We start from the raw sequence: 22,239 nt of genomic DNA, 5'->3' as shown, positions 1-22,239 counted from the left end.
CACTGATTTATCTTCCAAATTTATGTATCTTATCAATATCTTTTAATTTCTGTTTTCCCTCAGTTGTAGGGAAAATTAGGGTGAAACTGGTAATGAAAGGAAACTCTTAAGGACATTTGTCTAAGCATTAAGATGCTAATAAATTCATAATCATTTAAGTAAGCCATAGCTTTTCATGTCTGAGTTTCTTTCTTCACTTTTACATAATACCTGCAATTCTTTCACCCACCTTCAAGTGTCATTTTGTGCAATCCTACCAGCAAGTCTGCTTCCTCCCAGACTTGCGGGCAAGTCAGGCACAGTGGCTGAAGGCATGCCACTCACAGTGGAAAGCTCAGCATAAGAGAGAAGAGAAAGAGAATTCTGCTTTGTTTTAGTCCCCTCCACCAGGCTCCCTTGGCATTTCTGAACACTTGTAGCACAGTATCAGAAATGACTCCAGACAGCTGCTGTTCAGCAGTAATCCAGCCTCAAGATGAGCTACACTGCCTTCAGCTTTTCATTTGATTTCACTTGGGAGTCAGATTATTGCCTTGTAAAGCACCATTCTGACATCATTATTGCTTAATTATAACAGGCAATATACAAGTATTTGGTAGTCATCTCTCACATCTGCTACATAATTTCAGTCACTGCTGCACATTAGTGTTTCCTTTGACTGGTCACAGATTCATTGCAGCTCTTTCTAGCATGTCCCATTGACTGGCAGAAGTGAACCTTGTGGTTAACTTCAAGAAAAGTAATTTGCATGAAAGCCAGAGAATGATTCTGTGAGGAAAAGGACTGTCTAGTTGAATTAATTTTCCTAGCAGCAGAAGAAACTTGGGTCTCTTAAAGCAGACAGGATGGAGGTGTAGGAAAGCAATCAAGTTAGCTCTTTGGGGGCGATCTCAGAGAAATGTCTATAGGACACAATGGCAGAAAAAAAAAATCACCTCAGTTGTCAAAACACCGAGCAGATGGATTGTGTTCCTGTGGCTTTACCTTTCAACAAATCCTTACAAATCTTACGTTTAAAATCCGCACATGATAAACAGGAAAGGCATTTTAGTTGTCCAAGAACATGATGTATATTGTGCTCTTATATAAATATTTGGATGCTGTAGCTGTTCAAAGCTAAGTTAGGATATTTTAGGGGTATATTCCTGGACATAATGTGAATTCCCTGGATTCTGCTTGACCTAGACCAACTGGATTCATCAGTGGGTCTGATCAGAATGAGAGTTTTTGGCAGTTGGTGCACAGAGGTTCCAGGAAGCCTTGTGCAAGCAGCTCCAGCCCTTTCCACATGCCCACTCCAGCTGCTGACACGGATGCCTTTGAAATGGGGCACTACCCAAAGGAGCAGACCAGCCAGCCAAGCAGAGCAAAGCTGGGAAGGCAGGCAGGCAGAACAGTGTCATTATGGAGTTGTGTGGGTATTTAGGACAAGGTCATTTGTCACAGAATGATCAGCTCAGAAAAGATGAAAGAAAATGGATAATAGGCATTTATTTTTCCCAGGCAGAAATTCTCTGGTAATCCATGTCTGCAAGAGCTAAAGGTTTTCAGCAGTTGTTGTTTCTCCCTTCTGCTTAGGAAAATGGAACAGTGAAAAAGATCATTAGCCAGATGACACAGAATCTCCTGATGGCCCTCTCTGCACGGAGCCAATACCAGGAAATCAAAGAGAAATTCCGTCAGCCTGTTACTGACAAGGGCACCATCCTCAAAACCAAGCCCCAGTCAACTCAAAAGGACATCCTGAGTGTGTGCTGTGACCCTCTGATCCTGGCACAGCAGCTGACCTACATCGAGCTGGTGAGACACTGATTGGGGTGGAGTATTCTATTTGCCATTTACCAAATACTAATATACTCGTCAGTGTGAATTTTGCTGTGGCTTCACCAAAAGCCTCCAGTATTTTAATTAAAAAACACCAAGTCAAGAAATTAACAAGACCAATTAGGCACACTGATAAAAGCACTTTGTACATCTCCACTGCAGGAAGATAAAGTTACCAAAATGTTCTCCTAACTTTGATTTTTTTTTTACAGAACTCTCTCTCTGTCTGTCTGTACAATGACAATCTCTCCTCTCTCCAAATACAGGAAAGGGTGAGCAACATTTACCCAGAGGATCTGATGCAGATTGTCAGCCACATGGACTCCCTGGATAATCACAAGGTACAAAAAGGTGTACAGAGGGAAAAAGAAACGTAGAAGCCAGAGTAAAGAATAATACTACATTATTTGAATATACCCTGACACTTTCTAAGCTTCTTTAAGCTCATGCCTTAAAACATGTGCAACAAGATTTTGTCAAGCCATGAAAAAGAAGGTTTTCTTTGGTAAACTTTGACTTTATCATGGTACAGGAGAGGTTTGACGTGTGACCTGTTCTCTTACAGTGCCGAAGTGACGTGACCAAAACCTATAATTTGGAGGCCTATGACAATTGGTTCAATTGCCTCAGCATGCTGGTGGCTACAGAGATTTGTCGGGTAGGTATTCATAGAAAACAGGACAGCAAAGGGATCCTGGCCTTAAGGACAAGAGGCAGGCAATGCTCTAAATGAGATTTAAACATTAGCAGTGCAATTAAAGATAATAGTATTATTCAAGCATTAAATTATTTGCATGCTCATATAATTAAGAGTTCAAGGCTATGTTTGACTTCGCATATATCCTCTAATTTTGTGCAGCTGCATTAGTCATGCAGTCCAATGGAACTTTTGTGGACTGAGTTAGGAGGTCTTTTGGGTTTATCTTTTTTTAAATGCATCAAAAGATTCTTCAAAATACTTTAAGTGGAGATTTACCAATAAACAGTTGTCCTTCCACTGCATTTAAATAACATTAGTACTGTGATATATTCATTTTTAAATTTCTATTAATTCAATATTGGTTGTTGAAAAATCAAGAATAAGCTTTCTTTAAAGTCTGGACAAAAAGTGGACTACTGGAAAGTCTAAGAAAAATAGAAGAGGAAGAATAACCTACTAGAGGTTAAGGTAACTTCTGTCATATCATAGGCAAAGAAATTGAAGGTGTGCTGCCCCAGAAACCTTTTCTTTTTCTTTTTTTTTTTTGGCATGTGTGTTCTCTTTTTAGCTTCTTATTCTTTTTAGATTTCTCTTAATTGCAGTTCTAGCAAATGGGATTTTTTCTCCCCATTCCTGCTTGGTCAGTAGCCCTTCTGTGGAAATCCCAAAGCCTGCTGCATTTTCGTGAAGTCCAATCTACTGATCCTAATCTCTTAAGATTTCCTGCTCTCAGAAATGTATTGCAGAAGCACACGAAGACACTTCCAGAGATGGCTGGTAGAGCTCATACATTTAGTATACCATCAAAGAAAGGTTTTAGCATACTGAGGGCTAAGCCAGGCCTTCAACTACTGAACCCATTTCCTTTTGATATGACAGAAACTAAAGTACTTAGGTCAGAGAGTCTGCTGTCACTGCTTGGGAGCCATTTTTATGTAAACCAGGGAAAATATTTTCATTAATTATTGCAATCCAGGCAATAACTTATTTTGCTTTGCACTTTATAAAAGACTTTGCAGATGAGATGTTCAGGATCAGTTGCTTGATTCTTTGCACATTTGCATGAGTGGGAATTTATATATTTGCTCATCATCACTACCTGCTCTCAACTGGTCCTTTAGGAGTACATGTACCAGAAGGAGAAAAGCAGGACGTGGCAGTTGCTTTCTTTCACATTTAGGTTCTGTGCCCCTGATCTTAAGTCTGTCCAGTGCTTTCCCCGCTTCTTGAGAGGCTTAAATGTTTTGCATATATTCTGATAGCAGCATCACGTTATCTTCCTTTTCCAGTAACAGGAAATTGCTGAAAGTGTCCAGCTTCTTTCTGCAGGATTGCCTAAGACATGGACTTTTTTGTATAAACAGAGATGTGCACTCCCCCAGAACTACACAAATAATTGGTACTCACCCCAAATATTTCTGCTATTTTATTAAAAATTAATCTTAACAAAAAATCTTGAGGCCTGTATTAAGATTTAGCTGGATAAAGTCTTGAAATGTTGATTCACTGAACCTACTACAATGCCTTTGGCTGGACATCCTATCCAAAATTCAGACCATCCCTTCTCTCTTTGGTTTTTCTCCAGATTGTAAAGAAAAAGCAGCGTACAAGAATGGTGGAATTTTTCATTGACGTGGCAAGAGAATGCTTCAACATTGGAAATTTCAACTCAATGATGGCTATTATCTGTGAGTATCCTTAACACAGGTGGCAAAACGCACTCCATTTTACAACCTGACTGCAAGACTAGGCTCACACTTGCCCTGAATTGGCCCACCACATCAGCATGCACACTTCCACAGGGACAGTATCTGCCAGTGACAGATTAACGTGTGGGTGGGTGAGCTTTAGCTGCAGCTTCTGTTTGTCAAGCTGAAACACCTTCCAATGTGGCTGTTGATACATTAAGCCCAGTTACATTAGCCCTGTAGTTTTTTCAGCTCAGTTGTTTCTTTGTCTCCTCTCTCCCTGCATTCAGCTGGCATGAACTTGAGCCCTGTGGCACGGTTAAAGAAAACCTGGTCCAAGGTTAAAACAGCCAAATTTGATGTTTTAGAGGTATGTATAAAGTTTTGACTTCATATAGAAATACACCAAATAGTTTTATCCAAATCTCTGCTAATTACTGCGTGGGAGAGCAGACACTTCCGTCAATGGTCACCAGCACATAATCATTATGAGAGTATTTCCTCTGTTTCAAACTCTCTACTTGTCTGCAAAGAAAAGTGGACGCCAGCTCTCTTTAAATTATTTCTTCCTAGCGTGTTTTTGCCAATTTAACTTCAAGGTAGTTTCCACGTCAATGAATGCTGGTGAATGGTGGTTTCCTTCAAACTAATTAGAGGACTCCACCTAGTGGAGACCTGCATGGAAACAAAACCTAATTGAAACTCTGATCAGAAACAGAGGTGAGAGCAAAGGCGAATTTCGGTTTTTTCCCCCAGAGAGTCAGTCATGATTTCCTTTTGGTCTGCTTTGTAAATGGAACAGATGCAAAGCCAATACAGAACCCTCCTTTCATGCAAGGCCGGAGTTAGTAAAACCTGCACCCGGACCTGATTAGTATAAAGGTACCCTAACTTGAAAATTTCGAAAGAGACCAAATGAAGTTACAAAGAATAAACTCTGATGGTTAGAGAAAAGCTTTCAGTTTCTAGGAAAGATGCGTTACTTGTCTGCCTTTTCCCTTCCCCTCTACACCCAGCATCACATGGACCCGTCGAGCAACTTCTGCAATTACCGCACGGCCCTGCAGGGGGCGGCGCAGCGCTCGCAGACCGCCAACAGCAGCCGCGAGAAGATCGTCATCCCGGTGTTCAACCTCTTCATCAAGGACATCTACTTCCTGCACAAGATACACACCAACCGCCTGCCCAACGGGCAGATCAACTTCAAGGTGGGGCTCTGCTGCTGCGCAGCCTGCACTGCCACCTAAACCTGCTGCACTGCAGGCATTTGGCTCCTGGCTCATGGTGTTAGCCATTCCCTCAGTGCCCGTGGGATCCAGACCAAGCCGTGTGCTTTTGCAGGGGAGTTGATTTGAATCAAATTATGGGAAAGCCAGCAGCCATCATATCTGATCAAATTTAATAGGTAACTTCAGGCTGAGTCATCAGCCTGAAGTGATTGCACCTCCTCGGTTTCACTGGCTATAAACACTACACACAACCAGTGTTTATCATGTCTGCAAGGGAGGTTCTACAGCTTCTGGGTTCTCTCTCCCCAGTTAACAAACATGCATGTCTAAGCAACCACAGTCTGTCAAAAGAACTTCTTGACAAGGGTTTTTTTTTTTGTCATCATTAAGGCTGTGTAAGTGGAAGAGGGAACAGAGAAGATACAGGGCAAACCCTAAGTAATTACAGATTTCTTAAAATCCTAGAAAGTAAAGGATATCTAGATGCTTCTATATGTTACTGTGATTTCCTAAATTTAAAGAGTGCTTTATGAAAAGATCAGATATGTCACATTTTGTTTAAATTGAAGTTTGGAAGTGTAAAAAGTAAAGCAAATAAACTGTTTACTGTCCAGTCCCAGGAATTTAGACGCTCAACACAGAAAATAGGCTATATTACATAGGAAGGAAAGGTTGATGATGAAAAAAATTGAAGGCAAAAGATCATATGGTTGGCTGAGATACACTGTTCTAAACTTGAGGCTGGCAGCAGGTGAGGAACTAACAGCAAGAGGGGGAAATGAAGGGAGCCATAAGAAGATAGGATAACAAGGAATCACAGAACATGCAGAGTTGGAAGGGACCCACAGGGATCACCAGCCCAACAGCACCCCCAAGAGTCACACCAGGTGCCTGAGAGCACTGTCCAAATTCCTCTTGAATTCTGTCAGGCTGGTGCTGGGACCGATTCCACTTAAGTCTGAGTAAGGAACAATAAGAAAAGCAGCACAAATAAAACTGAGAGGCTCTGAAATAGAAATTAACTAATATTTCAAAGAAAACAAACACCACTTTAATAATACTCTTTTAATTACTTCATGCAGAAGTTCTGGGAAATTTCAAGACAGATTCATGATTTCCTTACATGGAAGCAGGTTGAGTGTCCTTTTGAAAAAGACAAGAAAATCCAGACCTATCTGCTCACAGCACCTATTTACAGTGAAGAAGGTAAAATCCTTTGTCGAACATTATAGTGAGTCTTTCTACGTGTTAAAATAAAAAAAATATGCAGATGAAAAATATATACGTGCCAAAGCCATATTTTGTAAGTAATTTTCTAAGTGTTATCACTTCCCTGTTGGCTTCTGATGAGAATAAATTTCATTTTGAAGACTGCCAAGCTACATCTGCTATATTGCAACCCTTAGATTTTTTTTTTTCCTCAGGTAAAGGCTCATGTATCTGATTGTTACTACTTTTTTTTTACCAGCTCTGTTCATTGCATCCTTTGAAAGTGAAGGTCCAGAAAACCACATGGAAAAAGACAGCTGGAAAACACTCAGGTATGAAGCTTCCTCAAAACATGAGTCTTTCTGCAGACACACAGAGGCATGTGACCATCAGCTTCTTTTGTCCTATTTGCATACCCAGCTTAAAACCATAATACAGTTCTTTTTCCTTCAAAATTTAAATCTGAAAAAAAAAAAATCAGTGGGGCTTGGATTTTGATACAGCTTTTCCAGCCAGATCTGTTGAGGCTGCAAGATTACTGCTGGGATTGTGAAAGAGAATATCCTTTGTTTAGGCTATCAAATACAGTAAAATAATCTGCATTCGCAGTAGTGTTCAGACATGATTTTCTCAGGGGAACAAACCTATGAAGATACTAAGAAAGTGCTCTCATCCCTGCTATGCTCTTAAAAATCGTATAAGAGGATGAAAATTCCTAGGAATACACGGTCAGCCTACCATAAGGGATGAAGTCTCAAAGACTCCTCATCCTTCTGAGAATGGGAAGCACCACTCCCATGTACATGACAAGATCAATTCATAAGAATTTTTCCAATACTGAGGCCAAGGCAGAGAGATCTGTGAATTGTGCTAAACATGAAGATGTGACACATCTGTACCAGACAGAGGATGAGGAAAGCCTGCATGCCCCGAGCTCTGTTGAGGCACATTAGGAATATACTGTCCTAGACAAGACGTGGTTTCCCACTGATCCCAACATTTCCTAGGATGTCCACATGAGCTTTTCACTTATGACCCCCATGCAGTGCGCCTTGCATTAAATCCAGCCTGCAGTGGTTTAGGATGACAGACATAAAACATATGTTATATGCCTGAGCTCATCCTAAGGGCCTGAGGTAATGTTATTCAAGCTAAATTTTCATCTCATTTTATGCCAGCGTCTTTACTGAAATGCACGGATTTATTCCAGTTTCTAGCACTTGAAAATCTATCCCTTGAAGAGAGGCTGTCAGCTAATGATGCCAGACAGGTCTATTGCCAAAAATGAAAAACATTTTGCTGTGATAGAAAAGATAATTTTATTTTTTTGTTGCTTCATCTTTTAGGACAACTCTGCTTAATAGAGCCTGAGATTTTTGGATCAGATTTGCAGACTTTGAAGCACATCTAATGGACATGTTTTTACAACCGGAATGAAAGACTTGGACTGAGCTAATAAGAAAGACCTCACTGGATGAGGTCTGTTTTGTATATACAGTAACTTTTATGAAATAAAATGTGGTAAATATTTCACATGTCAACCTTAAGGCACTTACTGAAGGGTTTTGGTTTTTTATTTTAAATATAAGGGCAGGGCCCTGTTCTCAGAGATGAAATGTATCATGAGAGATGGTATCTTATTCTATCAGCATCCAAATTTTTATTTTTTATTACTTCCACCAAAACAAATACAAATTAAAACACACATCCTAACTGAAGCCAGTGTTCAGGTTAAATACCCCATTGTACCAGTATCCTACAGAACACTCAGTATGTCTCCCCAGCTTTGAAATGAAGGGTCTCCTTCAAATCAGCAGAATTGTTCACAGATCTGTTCACAAGTGTTTGTTCCTCTCCTCCATCAGCAAATAGTGCCTTACAAGGTACTGAGCTTGTGTAGTTGTACCTTCTGACTGAGCTGGAAGTAAGGGAAATAAAAATATGGATGTCTCGAAACCAGCTACAATGTACTTTTTAAATAAAGCGGAGAATTACGGCACATGAAGTAGAGTATACCTGCCTGTAACATTGATGGTGCAGCAAACCTATTTTTGTTACGTGATTTAAAGTGATAAGAGGGGGTAACTGCTGGGGTCTGTGCGTTTGTGTGTGAGTATGTGTGTGTGCACATGTGGTGATGCACACATGTCTGAGTTTTAATACTTCTGGGAACTACCCTTTACATTCTGGCTGTCAGAATAGTTTGTGTTTTCCTTTTGAAAAATCAGGGAATTTTCTTTTGTTTTGTTTGAAGAGAAGAATGTGTAACCTAGATTATAATCTCTGCAAAACAGGCCTAATATGCTTTTTTAAAAAGAATTTTTGGAAAAACAAAAAATCAGCATGGGAAAGGGAAGTAATCTCAGATGTCCAATTTGAAGTTAAGGCTAAAGTTTCCAAAGAAGCTTAATAAAAGTTCATCGCTGTGAGTTGGTCATTTAATTCCATTGGTTACTTTGAAAAGTCCAGTCTGCACTTCCAGACAATTAAAACAAAGACCAACTTAGAATGTAAGTTTTTCTAGTCTTTAGCAAGCCATGATTAAGTGTCTGAGACAGCACCCGTTGAAATCTTAAGGGCAAACACTCTAAGAAATTAGTCAAACTTTAGAACAGGTCAGTACCAAAATTAGAGGTGATCTGCAAACCCACTGATGCTTGCCATTTCTAATTTCTCCTTTTAGCATTGAGTTTACACCTAATTTGACTATCTGAGTACCTGAAGAGCTTCTGTTAAGTTCAAGGTATTCATTTCCAGGGAGAAAAAACCATATATAGTTAGGACTTTTGTCAACTGATCTCTGGAGTTAAGAAAGAAAAACAAATAGGCTCAGATTAAAAACTATTTTGTCTAACGAACAAATTTTATTACCCACAAATACCTACTTTTCCAGTAACTTCCTCTGAAGGCTTGAGGGCTGAATTTAAGATAAGATAATAACTTGAGCCAGATAATTGGACTGGGTTTTTCTTTTTTTCTTTTTTAATAAAACCCGAACAAAAAACAAGAACAGTCCCTCTGGAGTTGACAGTGGTTACAGCCTCCCTAACAGAGCCTTGCAGAGGATGTCTGCAAGGACTTCTTTAAAAATGACCAGCTCTAGGTAGATGGTGTTAATCTTACCCTGCCTTCTGTTGAAGAAGAGGCAAGACTTGCTGGACTGAGGGTTTGGTTTATTCCAGTCCAGCAGATTCTCCTTGCTCGAGTGCCTACAGCCAAGAGCAGTGCCACTGCCAGTGTTGATGCAGCATCTGCGAGCACTTAGCAGAAATTTGCTCTACTGGCCCTGGAGCACGATGAAAAATTTAAAAGCTTTCCCTCATTCACTTCCCCCTTGACTTAAATACTTCAAATTAGAGGAGTAAGTTGATGTGAGGAAGGGAGACAGATCAACATTTTGTTATTCCCATAGCATTGGCATCCAAGAGGAACAAAAGCAAGCGACACCATGAGGAAGGAAGAAGTAGAATACTAACTGTTAACAAGAACAGCCCAGGAAAGGGGAAGGGATAATTCTTATGACCTGCTGCTATTTTTCCTGTGCTGAAGTACTGGCCTTCAGCCCTGGATTCCAGTAAAGAATATTTATACTGTATTATTACAGTGTTTTGCACTTTCAGAGATGTTCTAGCTAGTAACATTGTCAGACACTATACGAGGGATTGTATATCAGCTTTGTTTATGTAATTGAAGTTTAAAAGGGATGCTTAAAATTTAAGAAAAAATATATATTTGAAATTCAATTTTAGAACACTTTCTGTAAATGTATAAAAGAGCTTTCACATGAATGTGCACTTCACCGGTCAATCAGTCCAAGTATATACTTGAAATCCATGCAGTATCTACATTGGTTCCCTTTTATTTTTCCTCCCTAAGTTTGATACATTCCCTAAATACCGTGTTTTGCTATTCTGAGCTGAAATGCTAAATATGAAGCTGTACCATAAAGCAGGATATTCTGTGTTTGACTGGATGTGCTTGCATTAATAAAAAAAAAGAAATTGCTTCAACCATGACTAACTTTATCCACAGTTGTTTTTCAGTTGCAAATGTATCAAACCACAACTCAGAAGCTGAATGAGGTGTGGAAGGCAATATGGTCACAGTGAACCAACTGGTTACTTTCTGACTTGAAAAGCTATACTATGAAATATTTAAATTTCTTTCAACAAAAGCAAGAGCAACACTAAACCAACAATATGCTGCCATTTCTTATGTTCTTTCTGTAGTAGTATTTTATGGATTTGATAGGGTTTGTGCTACAGAATATTTTTGATCCCTCAATGGAAATGTTTAACAGTTCCACTGTGTAAAAACATTTTGTGTCCTGAGAGCTGAATTTCATTTTTTCCTCCCTGCATTTACCCTCCAAACCGCAGAGCACAGGAACGTTTGCTGGCTGCAGCAGACTTGCAGGGTTTCCTGTGGCAAGGTTCTGTTGGCATTTCAACACCCCAGCACCTCTCCTTGCAACCACTGCCCTTTTTTGTGCCCTGCTGTGCAGAAGCAAAGCCACTTCTCCAAGTTCGTGCAGAGAACAGACCAGCACAGAACTGTGAGCAAAATCCAGCTCTTCTACCCCAGTGCCACTCTTTTCTCAGGGATATAAGCCTTTAAAAAAAAAAAAAATTACATCTTGGAAGTTCAGGAGCTCTGGAAGTCCCCATAAGCATTTTTTGATCCGTTGGAAACTCTCTAGGGAAATGGTTTTGGTAACCAGACGCCCACATCACACTTGCAGAGCTGAACAGTGCTACTCTCATTCATCACAACTCATTAGAAAAGATGATGTTTACCAGCACTAAGAGGATCGAGCAGATAAGAGTCTTCCTGATGGCCAGTTCACACCCATAATTAATATGAATATTGCATCCTTGAAAACTCACTTCCAATTATATCCCATCCCGTCATTAGGATAAATTAGCTATTTACACAGGCATAAGAGTAAACAATAAAATTGCTTCCCAGGCACTTCACTGCCATTAGAGCACAACACAGTGTGACAAGCAGTAGCTCAATGCCAAGAAGGTATCCCTAGTTACATTAGCAGCAATTTGATTTATCAGGTTAATAATTCCCAAGAAGCAGCTTTCTTGTAGCAAATTACTCACGGGGCAAAATTCAGCTGAGCAGTTAGCTGCCAAATGATACTAGTACATCTTTTGGGGAGAAATCAGTAATTCTTCTGTGGATGTGCTGCCAGATCTTCTCTCTTCAGCTTTCAGTGTAAGCAATTTCATCAGGGCAGCCCCAGTTTCCCAGCTAACCAGAACAGCAGTGTGTGGAAGCAAAGTTTTGACCTTGTTCTCTGCAGCAATTGAATAGGGCTGTATGGACAACAAGATACTGAAATAATTTTAAAAATCAAATTGCAGAAAGAATTAATCTGCAGCTTTTAATGCACGTTATCAAGGAAGTTTCCAGACCAGCAAGCATGCAAATATTAGCAATAGCTTCTTTCATGCTTGTCCCTGGCAAGGCAGGGATAACTGGGAATGTTTTGAGGTTCCAGCACATTCCTAAGGGCTCTGACAGAGATTCCCTGACAGTGCAGAGGTTTGCTGTCCTTCACTGCTCCCCAAGGTGGACCTCGGGCTTTGGAAGAGAGAGAAACCACGTTTGGGGGTATAGTTCTGCAGCAACATGGAGGTACAACACAAATTATCTCTAACCGTCTCTTACCATCTCTCTAACATGGTAACAATAAATAATTGAAGCATTCCTAGAGTTTCCAATGTTATGAGCAATTCTTGACATCAATGTTTTTATGGCTTCCTGATTCAACTTTTGCACAGAAAATGGATGCAGTTGATTGCTGTAAGATAACTTAGGGATATTGGTTTATTTCTGTCAAGAAATATTAAAAAGCAATCAAGTTCTATCTCAAGCAGGGAGTGCTGGACAGTCTGAGGCATATTCTTCTCTTTCCTTAAGACATGTGAAGAGGAAGAAATTCAAACCACCAGGGGATGCAGCAGCCAATAAATGCACTGTTTCTGATCTATTAGGATGCATACTTTACAGTATTGGTTACTCAGGCTCCTGACAGCCAATAAAAAAAAGCACTTACATAGAGAAATCCTGTCAGAGACAGTGTTTGGCAAAAACAGTGCACACTTACTTGAAACTGTTAGTAGCACCTACCAGAAAACTGAACCTCCCAGACAAACCAAAACTAAGCACACACAAATGAAAAAGCCAAAACCCAGGTCTGTGGCCACACAGAGGAGTCCTGTTTACAAGCCTACTTCAGCACTAAGCCCAGAGGCCATTTTACGGGATTGAAAGAAAGCTGAAAGAGAACACAAACCAAAGCACCAGCTTCAAACATCTTCAGCTCATCCGGGACAGAAAAGAGGAAATTTGAAGTTTAGTGGAAATTTGCTTCTAATATTTCTAATCTTATCTAGCTGCTTCTAATCTGCTGATTAAGGAGCAATCTTAAAAGCAATGTAATTCTGTTTGGGGGCAGAAGTCAAATGAGTTCCAACAGAATCTCATTACAGAGAGAACTACTTAACATCTTTTTAATCCCTGTCACATGAGCACACTGTGGCCTCTTCTGATTCTGAGGCATATTAAATTAAATATAGCATCTTCTTATCCATCAGTGTCAACATTGAAAGCTTCCTTTAAAATATTTACACAACATCCACTTGTTTACATTCAATTCAAAGAAGATACTGCTGACAACACTCCACCTCCACAAATATCTATTAAATCAAAGAACAAAGTACAACATATCCTCAGTAACAGCAACAGAGCACTGGAGGACTCAGCAAACACAGTTGTAAGTGAAGTCTTGGATATTTATGGCAATACCAGAATTTAATGAAACAGTGAATTATTCTTGTCTGGGAACATAATAGCTCACTGTTGAAGCCTTGATCTCAGTCTGGAAAAAAACCAGCACACTTCTAACACATTTCAAAAACATAAAATCGAAGCAAGCAATGAGTAATTTGACAGATGCAAGCAAATCCATTTTGGTTTTTTATACCTCTTAATTCACTTTGCTACTTAAAAATTGCAGAGTATCCAAGTATTCCAAAAAGAATTTCGCAATAATCCAGCAGCTAAAAAAATCACTTTGACAAGATTTTTAAGAGCATGCAAACACAATCCCCCCAACATCTGCTCCATGGATGCATGTCCATGTCAGAACACCATCCCAGCTGCTCCCCAGGAACTGCATGGCCCACGAAAAGCTGTGAATTGCAACCTGAGAGTACCCTAAGCTGTCCACAGCGTTCCTGAGCACCAAGCAGTCTCAAAGGGTTTTATTTTTGCCTCAGACTATCCCTTTAAGATGATCATCTTCCCCACAGATTGTCATGAAACCAGCAAGAAGCCACTTAAGCTTGCATAAGGCTGCAGGAAATCTACAAAGAGCTGAGGCTCTCACAGGGCCAAAGCCTTGCTGTGCCTGTTGGCTCGTGTTTCCACAGCTCTGCTCAGCTTCACCTCCTGTCTCCTCCACATCCATCACACTGGGAGAATATCATTTTCCCCCTGCTTCTCACAGGAGAAGCTCCCTATTGATTCACAGCAGTGACTTTGCTGCCTGGGCACATTTGCCACTGCCTTCAGCAGGAGCTGGGAAGGCTGCTCGACAGCCTCTGTGTTAAATCCCACTTCACTCCACAGATGCAGCCTTTTGTAAAAACAGCATTTCTGCTCAAAGCCTGAGAATGCACCAGTGCTGGCAAAGAGCACATGCTCCCAGTGTGGATATGCAAATAGAAAGGAATTGACAAAGAAACCCCAAAACAACCAACCCCCACAAACGAATGAGGAATGAGTTGATATCCTCTTCCACCTGCAGGTCAAGTACAAATGCAAAGTATTCTACCAAAGAAAATTCTAAAGCCCTTTGCTAAGTTAACTTGCACCAGCAAAGAGCTTTTACACCATTTATAGAGAAAGATGCGAGGACATCGGTCAGGACGCTTTAGTCATATGTTACATACAAGCCCTGTAGCTACAAGGCAACTTGGAAACTGTAAGAGCTAAAAATGCTCCAGAAAAACTCACCACATACCAAAAAAATATAGAGCGGCTCAAATAAACCAAGTAAATGACCACAAACTTCAGGTTCAGGGGGATTTCTTTACCTTACCCTGGAAGAGACTAAGCTAACCAAAACAGAGCTGTGTTTTAATAAAACCTTACGCAAACGATTAGATTTAAATATAAAAGGGATTAAACATTCTAGATGCAGGTCAGAAGTACTTTTGCTGCTCAGCACTGCCATCCAGATCCCAGCCACAACCCCTACTCTTTAGACCCACCACAACCTCTACAAAAGCAAATAAAGTCTCCCAATAAAAAGGTGGAAGGCATTCCCTTTCTAGTGCAATCTCAAAAATAACAATAGAACACTTACCTCACTCGAACCCAGGAGAGAGATCACATACGTTTCTTGGAAAAGGAAGAGAAGAACCTTTCTCTGGCAGCTTCAGGTCCCAACTGAGGGGAGGCAGCTTTTCCCCAGGGCTAACTGGCCCCAGCTGCCATCGTTACTGCAGTGCCTGTGGCGGGGCAGCCCCTCCGAGCCCAGCAGGTCTCTGCTGCTGGCTCAGGGGGCACCACTGCTCTGCCACCTCCCCAAAGAAAGGCTGGGCCCGTCTCCAGCTGGTACCAGCTCCCCAGGGCCTGAGGGCGGTAATGATGCTGAAATTCACACCAGCTGGAGCCTGGGCCATGGGCAGCCAGCGGCAAAGGGGTTTCTGGGGGTGTGCGAGTGCTTGCACAGCTCCCAGGTGTGTCCCTACACAGCCCAAACGCACTGCTCAGTGCCAGGCCTTCAGAAAAACGGTGCTATAGGATGTGCTCTGCCACAAAGGCAGGGGTCTGCAGAGCCATTGCAACTACAGAAACATTAAAAAACTCTTTTGTCAAAGTCTCCTTTCCTGTGAAGCTTTTCCAGTCGAAACAGGTGGAGTCCTTTAGTTTGCAATCAGGCCTAACAAGGAAAAGGTGAGCATCGTTGGGGCATGAACTAAACACCGCTTAAGCTCATTATCCTCATTTTCCTTCACAGCTGAGTAAAATTTGAACAATTTATCTCCTTAAGATGTATTTGGGAGCCACACACAGCAAGAACACCTCAGGCAAATGAAAGCTTTTCTCATTACACTGATGCATCAATAAGTTACTAAATTATGCTGAAACACCATTTTAAAGGTTATTTGAAGTTTTATTCCTTTCATTCATGGATCTGACAAGGCAAAAATTTTGTTCTAGTTTACACTGTGGCATGAATTTAAGTGTCTGCACTCAGATACAAGTGGTTAGGGCTCATCTACCACTTCTCTTCCCCTCTGATGCAATTCTCTTCTTGAACACGGTTTGCAAATAAGTTTTGATTTTCATAGCTGTGTGTATCTCAGAGTCCAAAGGCTTTTATAAAATTAAAAAACCCCCAGTGTTTTCCTCCAGATGCAGGAGACCCAGAACTATTTCCCTAAGTTTTTTTCCACTTTCCCATCTGTATTTGCTGATTCTCCAAACCAGTATCTACTAGTCTCATTGAATAACGTATTTTTAAACCAATTCAAAAGCACAACCCACATTCTTTCCTGCAAAGGTCTAAAGTGAAAGTGCACCCTGAGCTAATCTCATCTTGACTTCCTTTAATGAAGAACACTTCTCTCTAGGGAAGCCTACAGATTGCAAATTCCTAGGAAACGGTTACAATTTATGTGAATAGCACGCAACAGAATGAAAAATTACTTCATGATTCAGTGGAGCATGTTCCTATTTAAATAAGTGTTACTATATTTACTACTCTAGCACTAAAACACAGTGACTCCTCCAGGAAAACACTTGGACCACAGCTCAAAAAACAGTGTGTTATGTAAACAGCATCTGTCAAAACAGGAGGACAAGGCCCAGTACTTGGCCACATAACCCAAGCACCGACCCTGGGCACACAGATTGTGACTCCAAAAGCCTGACATTGAACTCTTCTTTGCAGTGCCCCAGCAGCACCCCAAGCTAAAGAAACCTCCCCCCCCCCCCTCCCCATAGCAGGGGGTTTATTCTTCCTCTGCAGGCAGAGCACACCTTGGGAAAGTCAAGAACAGGTCTTGCTCCCAAGCAAGAGGTTTTCATATTTGAAGCACAACTAACTTGCTCCCCTTCTTGGATGAAGTTAGGAAACACATCCAAGGAAGAGTTACCCATCTTACTGGGAAAGAGCATCCCCAACCTGCACTACAGCTCACAGCAGCAGCCAGGAAACAGTGACACTGCTGCTCACAAACACCTGCTTGCAGCACAGAGTGGCTGTGCCCAAAGGCAGTCAGAACCTGAACACGCTCAGCTAACAGAAATCACCTCATTTTTAATAAAGGGATACCCCACTATTTCTGTTCTAGTTCCATTACAGAGCAAAAGCGATGGTGTGCATTCAGACACTGGGTGCACAGAGCTGCTGAGCTGGTGTGTGCCACAGCAACACCTCACACAGGTGGGTATTGCAGGGAGCTGAACTAGGACAAGGGAAACCCCGGGCCTGCAAGGGCTCTTGTGCGCTCAAAAGTCCTCAAACCACGAGCCATTCGGAATACTTGCGTATATTGTCCAACACACACATAAAATATTTCCAAGTGCTCTGACTTCCTTTTAATGCCAATGCATTTGCCTCCACCTTTTGATATAATGAATGGAAGAAAGTTTCCAAAGTGGTTCCTGGTGACTACATTCATCTCCAGACCTCCCCCACTGCCTTCCAGCATCGACACCATGGACTGCTTTCATCATCCTGGTGAGGATCGCTGACACTGATCTCGCTCGCTGCTGCTGCTAAGCACAGCCACGCAGTGGAAAACAGCAGAACCTAAGACACCTGGGCATCAGCACTTGGCCATGTTTCCAAAACATGAGAACTGGGACAACTGGATCCTCCTGAGGCAGTGTCTGAGTGCTGAGAGCTGAGGTGCAGCAATGCTGGACACCTGTGCCCTACCTCCATGTCCATTTCCAGGGCTTGTCAAGCAGTGGTGTTGTCAGTGAGAGGCATTTTTGGATGCTTATGCTTGTGAAGCCAGGACAGCAGCAGCTGTCCTGAAGTTTTAAAGGCTGGAGTCTTAGGAGAGTGCCCCACTTCTATCTTTACCCCAAGTCATAAAACCAGTGTATTTAATCTTGTCCTCACCAGTACCTTACAACTTTTGTTAACAACCACCAAGATATCCAAGTAAGGTAGTATCTGGTCTAAGTTTAAGTCGCCCGAGGAACAGACTCCCGTATCTGGTCTGGGTAGGTACCCGAGATGCCAAATTGAGCTGGTTGAACTACTCACTGCAAATATTATTTGAATCCAGTGTGTTATGCTCTGTACAATATTATTGTAAAAATGTATTTCAAACAAACAGCTTAAAACAATTTCTAAAATGCAGAAATTCCATTTATTATATTGAGAATATCAATTGCAAGAAGTCTTGCAATGCATTCTCTTCACTCTAAGTACAATACAGTACACTGTTCTCCACAATAAGTTACATAAAGGCAAATTTTATATACATATAAAAAAGGATCAGTGCCCAGAACTATTTGCACAGCATATCTGCTATTCAGAAATCAATCATTTAAAACTTTAGTTGCCTCCAGAATTCATGAGCGAAATAAATCCATAAACAGATCTTAATTACCTGGTTTGAGAAAGGTTTTCAACTAGTATCTAAACTCAGCAGAAACCATGCAAATGGTTTAACCACTGAATTAGCATTCTCTGCATTCATTCTATAAACAAATGTATTAAAAAACGAGGCATGCCATATGGTATCATATAAGACAACATGGAGAAAAATGACCTGCTTGCCTTTAACTGTTTATGCATCCCAAAACACCCGTAAGGGAAGTACCAAAGGAGTAGTGCCATTGTACAAGGCACAAATGAGACCACAGTATGATTCTGCTTAAGCATGCTCAAAAATCCAAACAAGCAAAAAACCCAGAAGGAAAAAAACAACACGTTAAAACATCCTCCAACTGAAAAAGTGAAGAATAAGGCTACTAGGATGATCAGTGGAATGAAGAACATTGTATAAAGAAAGACTGTAATAGCACTTGCTTTTTCAGTCACCGAAACAAATAAGAGTATATGACACCTTACAAAAACATGTCAGGAAAATGCCCAAAAGAGAAAGAATGCACAAGGAAAATATTGGCAAAATAGCAAACAGGCCTCTAATAAATTCCTATGGGAATGAAAAGATGGTTCCTCAACTTAAAGGATGAGATACATAGGCAGGGCTTTGGAATAAGAAGGAGTGGGGCCAAAAATATTTAAGCAAACAAGTTTAATAGCACAGCTCAGTTTATAGAAGGGATGTGGCATCTACTGTGGGAAAAGAGCAGGCACAGAAACACCCAGCTGGAATGTTCCCAACTTGTCTGATCCATCACTCAAATAAGAAGGTGGTGTTTCCTTTGCAGCACGAATTTCCATTATATGCTCTAAAATTCCACTTAAAAGGATTTTCATTCCCACCCTCCCCAATTTATTCTCTATTCAACCATGTCAATGTCTGTTAATACAGCAAATATGGCACCAAGCCCTTGCTGTGAAACCAGCACCCTGCACAGCTGCTGTACTGGTCAGCATGTCCATATACCTTTCATGGTGAGATTATTTTTCCACACCTTTCTCTTGTTTCTACAACGGAGTCTAAGTAGAGTATCCTTCTAAAGTCACAGTGCAGTGAGCCATACAGACTGAAAATACTCAAGACACAAAAGATTATTTCATTTAATTCTCAAAAGAATGCAAATATACCAACAGAAATGTACCGCGTGGAAAAGTGTTGAATTGTACATTCCACAGATTTTTCCCAGTCGATACTGAAGACGCTTTCCTTGAACTACATATGCTGTCCAATTTAGCTGAGGTGCTTGAACTCGCAAGGTACGTAGGCAAGAGCATATCAGTCAAAGGATTACTCGGAAAACAAACACGAGAACCAAAAACCCTCTAAACTCTTCTTCACTGAAAAAGAGAGGCACTGCATTTGTAAGCTGAATTAAGGCTGTAAAATGATGCTGGTTCGCTGTGAAAGTGAAGTCCCCAGGGGCCCCGGGGGAGCCGCTCAGCCCACGGCCTCGCTGTTAGTCCTGTAGGCCTGCTTGCGGAGGTGCGCCTCGATCTCGTCCCTGAACACCAGCATGCCCAGGTGCGAGTGCGACGCCTCGTTCATGGCTTTGGACTGGATGCACATGCGGTACTGCTCGGGGGTCAGCTCGTCCGCACAGTGCTTCTCGTGCCACAGGTGGAACAGCCCCGGCACCGGCGTCCTGACCACCATCAGCTCACCGTGCAAGTACTTCCTGTAGAGGTGAACATCCTCGCCGCCCCAGCCTTTCACCTCCAGGTCAAAACCCCCTACAAAAACAGCATCGGAAATCGTTATTTGGGTGCACAGGCGAGAAGAGCAACACTCTATGCCTAACGCGTAATCAGATCTGGCATGACATTCCAGAAATTCTGTAGCAATTAACTAGGTTTCCCATGCCACAGCATGCCAATTTGAGGGACAGGAGCTTCAAGGATATGACACCCTTTGTGGGGGAAATTGCCCAGGACACAGATATGCTCATTTCAGAAAGTCTTTTAGAGCAGTGTCTCCCAATTGCATTATGCATGACATCCCATGTGACAGATGCAGGAAACTGTAGGCAAACCTCACTGGCTATGCTTTTAAATTATTTTTAGGAAGCATAATGGATTTTAGCAGCTGAAAAATGAAGCAGTCATGCACTGTATGAGAAATCCTCTTTAACAATGCCAACAATTAATCCACAGGTCACAATTCAAAAGGCTGGATCAAGGACAGGAACGTGGTTCACCATTTTAAGTTCTCTTGTTTTCCCAGGACCGCAGTGAAGAGCAACCCAGGCTCTTGTACAGTTTCAAAATTCCAGAATTATGAAGTCTTCATTTAGCACGTACCATACAGATGGCAATATGACTGCTATTAGCAATCAGCCTGCATTCAAACCATCAGACAGCACACAGTGCTGTGCTGTTACATCTTCTGGCAGATTTACATCTTCTGGCAGATTATCCTCACCACCATCTTCCACATTTAAGCACACCAAGCTGTTCTCAGTTTTAAGAACATGCCACAAGGGGGGGGCAAAGCACATTCCTAAAGACTCCAACAACTGTATTCAACTTCTCAGGGTTATTTTTAAAAAAGGATTTGAATGCTTCCTGTCTATGTGAGTGGTTTATTTGAGTGACATGGTTCTTAAACTTGATTCATTTGTTTCAGACAGACACAAAGTACAAAAAAAAGAAGTATTTTAAAAAGTTCTAGAATAAAATGTTTCTACTAAAACTACTTTTTAGTGTCTTTTAAAACACTCAACAGATGGGACATCAAAGTCCAGAAAAGCTAATTTATCTCACTGATCAAACTTGTCAAGCAAGTCTGACTGCTGGGCTTGGGGAAATAATTTAAGAAATTAATGTATTACTTTCCTGTCATTAGGTAAGACTAGAGAATCACTTTTTAAATGCACAACTTTTTTGCTTTAGTCTCATCTTACCAACAGTCAGAAAGTCTGTCCGATATTGACAAGTCATCCCAAAGCCAAAATCCCGCCAGAAACCAGAATCCTTCTTGTGTACCTGCAATTTTAAACCAGTATCATTTTGAAACATAAAATACAACCAAGGAGGTACACCGCACTTCATTTTGCAGAAAGCTAAGCTCTTCCAATTACTTGTTCAGTGCAGGATAGAGCATAATAACACTTTTGGTATTTCTGTGTCATGCAGTCATGTGGGGCTTCCCAGTCACCTGCTGTTCACTTCACCCTCTGCCTTCCAATTCCACACACCCTCACTGCAGTTTCCACACCAGTTTCTGCTGCACCACCTCTATTTTCTGTGTATCTGCCCAGACCAAGCAGTAAATTAGTCCCCTGTTAAATCACCTGTTCCCAACACTCCATTTCCTAGCCATTTTCTTAGGCCACATTTGTGTCTTGATCTGATATGACAAGAAAAGTAAGCTTTGTGACTGAAGTCAGCAACCATAATACTGTAGAGTTTAAAAGAGTGAACAGAAGAGCTGTCAGGCAGGGGCTCCTCCTCTCTCAGCTGTGATTCTCCAAGACTATAAGCAAAACCTTCCCTCCAGCTTTCAGTAGAATCCTTGCAAACAACTTAACGGATGAGAGCTATTATGTTTCCTTTTAATACAGCTCTTCTTCAGACTACTCTCTTCTCTTCCTCCTCCAGACCTGTCCATCCCAGAAGTCTCAGCTGCAAAACCCAATTTCATCTACGCAGTCTCTTGAAAGAGAGTCAGACTGGACACATCATTCAGAGGGTTTTGCCTTTCACCAATGCTTTGTTCGCTGGAACATAAGATGAAAGTCGCTGCCACACAATGCCACCATCTTCCTAAAATACTGGTTTGTCAAACCAGAATAAGCAGTAGATCAGAACTACCAACTTCATTTGGTTAATAGCAATTACTTCTTTTAAACTAGGTGGAACTCCAAAGTTTATCTAAGAATGAGTTTTGTACAGTTTGACACTTTTTTTTTCCAAGTGCTTTGCCCATAACAGAGA

At 41.3% G+C, this 22,239-nt stretch overlaps 2 protein-coding genes and 1 long non-coding RNA gene across 8 annotated transcripts in view; 1 reads left to right on the top strand and 2 right to left on the bottom strand.

The window, feature by feature from the left end:
- The window catches only part of RASGEF1A (RasGEF domain family member 1A), a 151,520-nt gene extending 143,337 nt beyond the window's left edge, over positions 1–8,183 (top strand). For all 4 annotated transcript variants that reach the window (XM_066191538.1, XM_066191535.1, XM_066191536.1 and 1 more), the window contains 9 exons: positions 1,579–1,800; positions 2,091–2,165; positions 2,390–2,482; positions 4,110–4,212; positions 4,503–4,582; positions 5,229–5,420; positions 6,524–6,647; positions 6,910–6,982; positions 7,997–8,183. In XM_066191538.1, the coding sequence (XP_066047635.1) occupies positions 1,579–1,800; positions 2,091–2,165; positions 2,390–2,482; positions 4,110–4,212; positions 4,503–4,582; positions 5,229–5,420; positions 6,524–6,647; positions 6,910–6,982; positions 7,997–8,021 (987 nt within the window). In that variant the 3' untranslated portion in view covers positions 8,022–8,183. The remainder of the gene's footprint in view (positions 1–1,578; positions 1,801–2,090; positions 2,166–2,389; positions 2,483–4,109; positions 4,213–4,502; positions 4,583–5,228; positions 5,421–6,523; positions 6,648–6,909; positions 6,983–7,996) is intronic.
- Positions 1–15,245, bottom strand: part of LOC136294090 (uncharacterized) — a 209,836-nt gene extending 194,591 nt beyond the window's left edge. For both annotated transcript variants that reach the window (XR_010722305.1, XR_010722306.1), the window contains exon 1: positions 15,037–15,245. This is a non-coding gene — a long non-coding RNA (uncharacterized lncRNA). The remainder of the gene's footprint in view (positions 1–15,036) is intronic.
- Positions 15,246–18,041: 2,796 nt separating this feature from the next.
- CSGALNACT2 (chondroitin sulfate N-acetylgalactosaminyltransferase 2) overlaps positions 18,042–22,239 on the bottom strand; it is a 32,329-nt gene continuing 28,131 nt past the window's right edge. For both annotated transcript variants that reach the window (XM_066191533.1, XM_066191534.1), the window contains 2 exons: positions 21,207–21,288; positions 18,042–20,037 (listed from right to left, as the gene is read on the bottom strand). In XM_066191533.1, coding sequence (XP_066047630.1) covers positions 19,745–20,037; positions 21,207–21,288 — 375 coding nt within the window. In that variant the 3' untranslated portion in view covers positions 18,042–19,744. The remainder of the gene's footprint in view (positions 20,038–21,206; positions 21,289–22,239) is intronic.

Source organism: Chamaea fasciata, unplaced genomic scaffold, assembly GCF_029207755.1.
Source record: "Chamaea fasciata isolate MVZ Bird 193981 ecotype frontalis unplaced genomic scaffold, bChaFas1.0.hap1 SCAF_9, whole genome shotgun sequence".
Lineage (NCBI taxonomy): Eukaryota > Metazoa > Chordata > Aves > Passeriformes > Sylviidae > Chamaea > Chamaea fasciata.
This window is presented reverse-complemented; position numbering and strand designations above follow the sequence as displayed.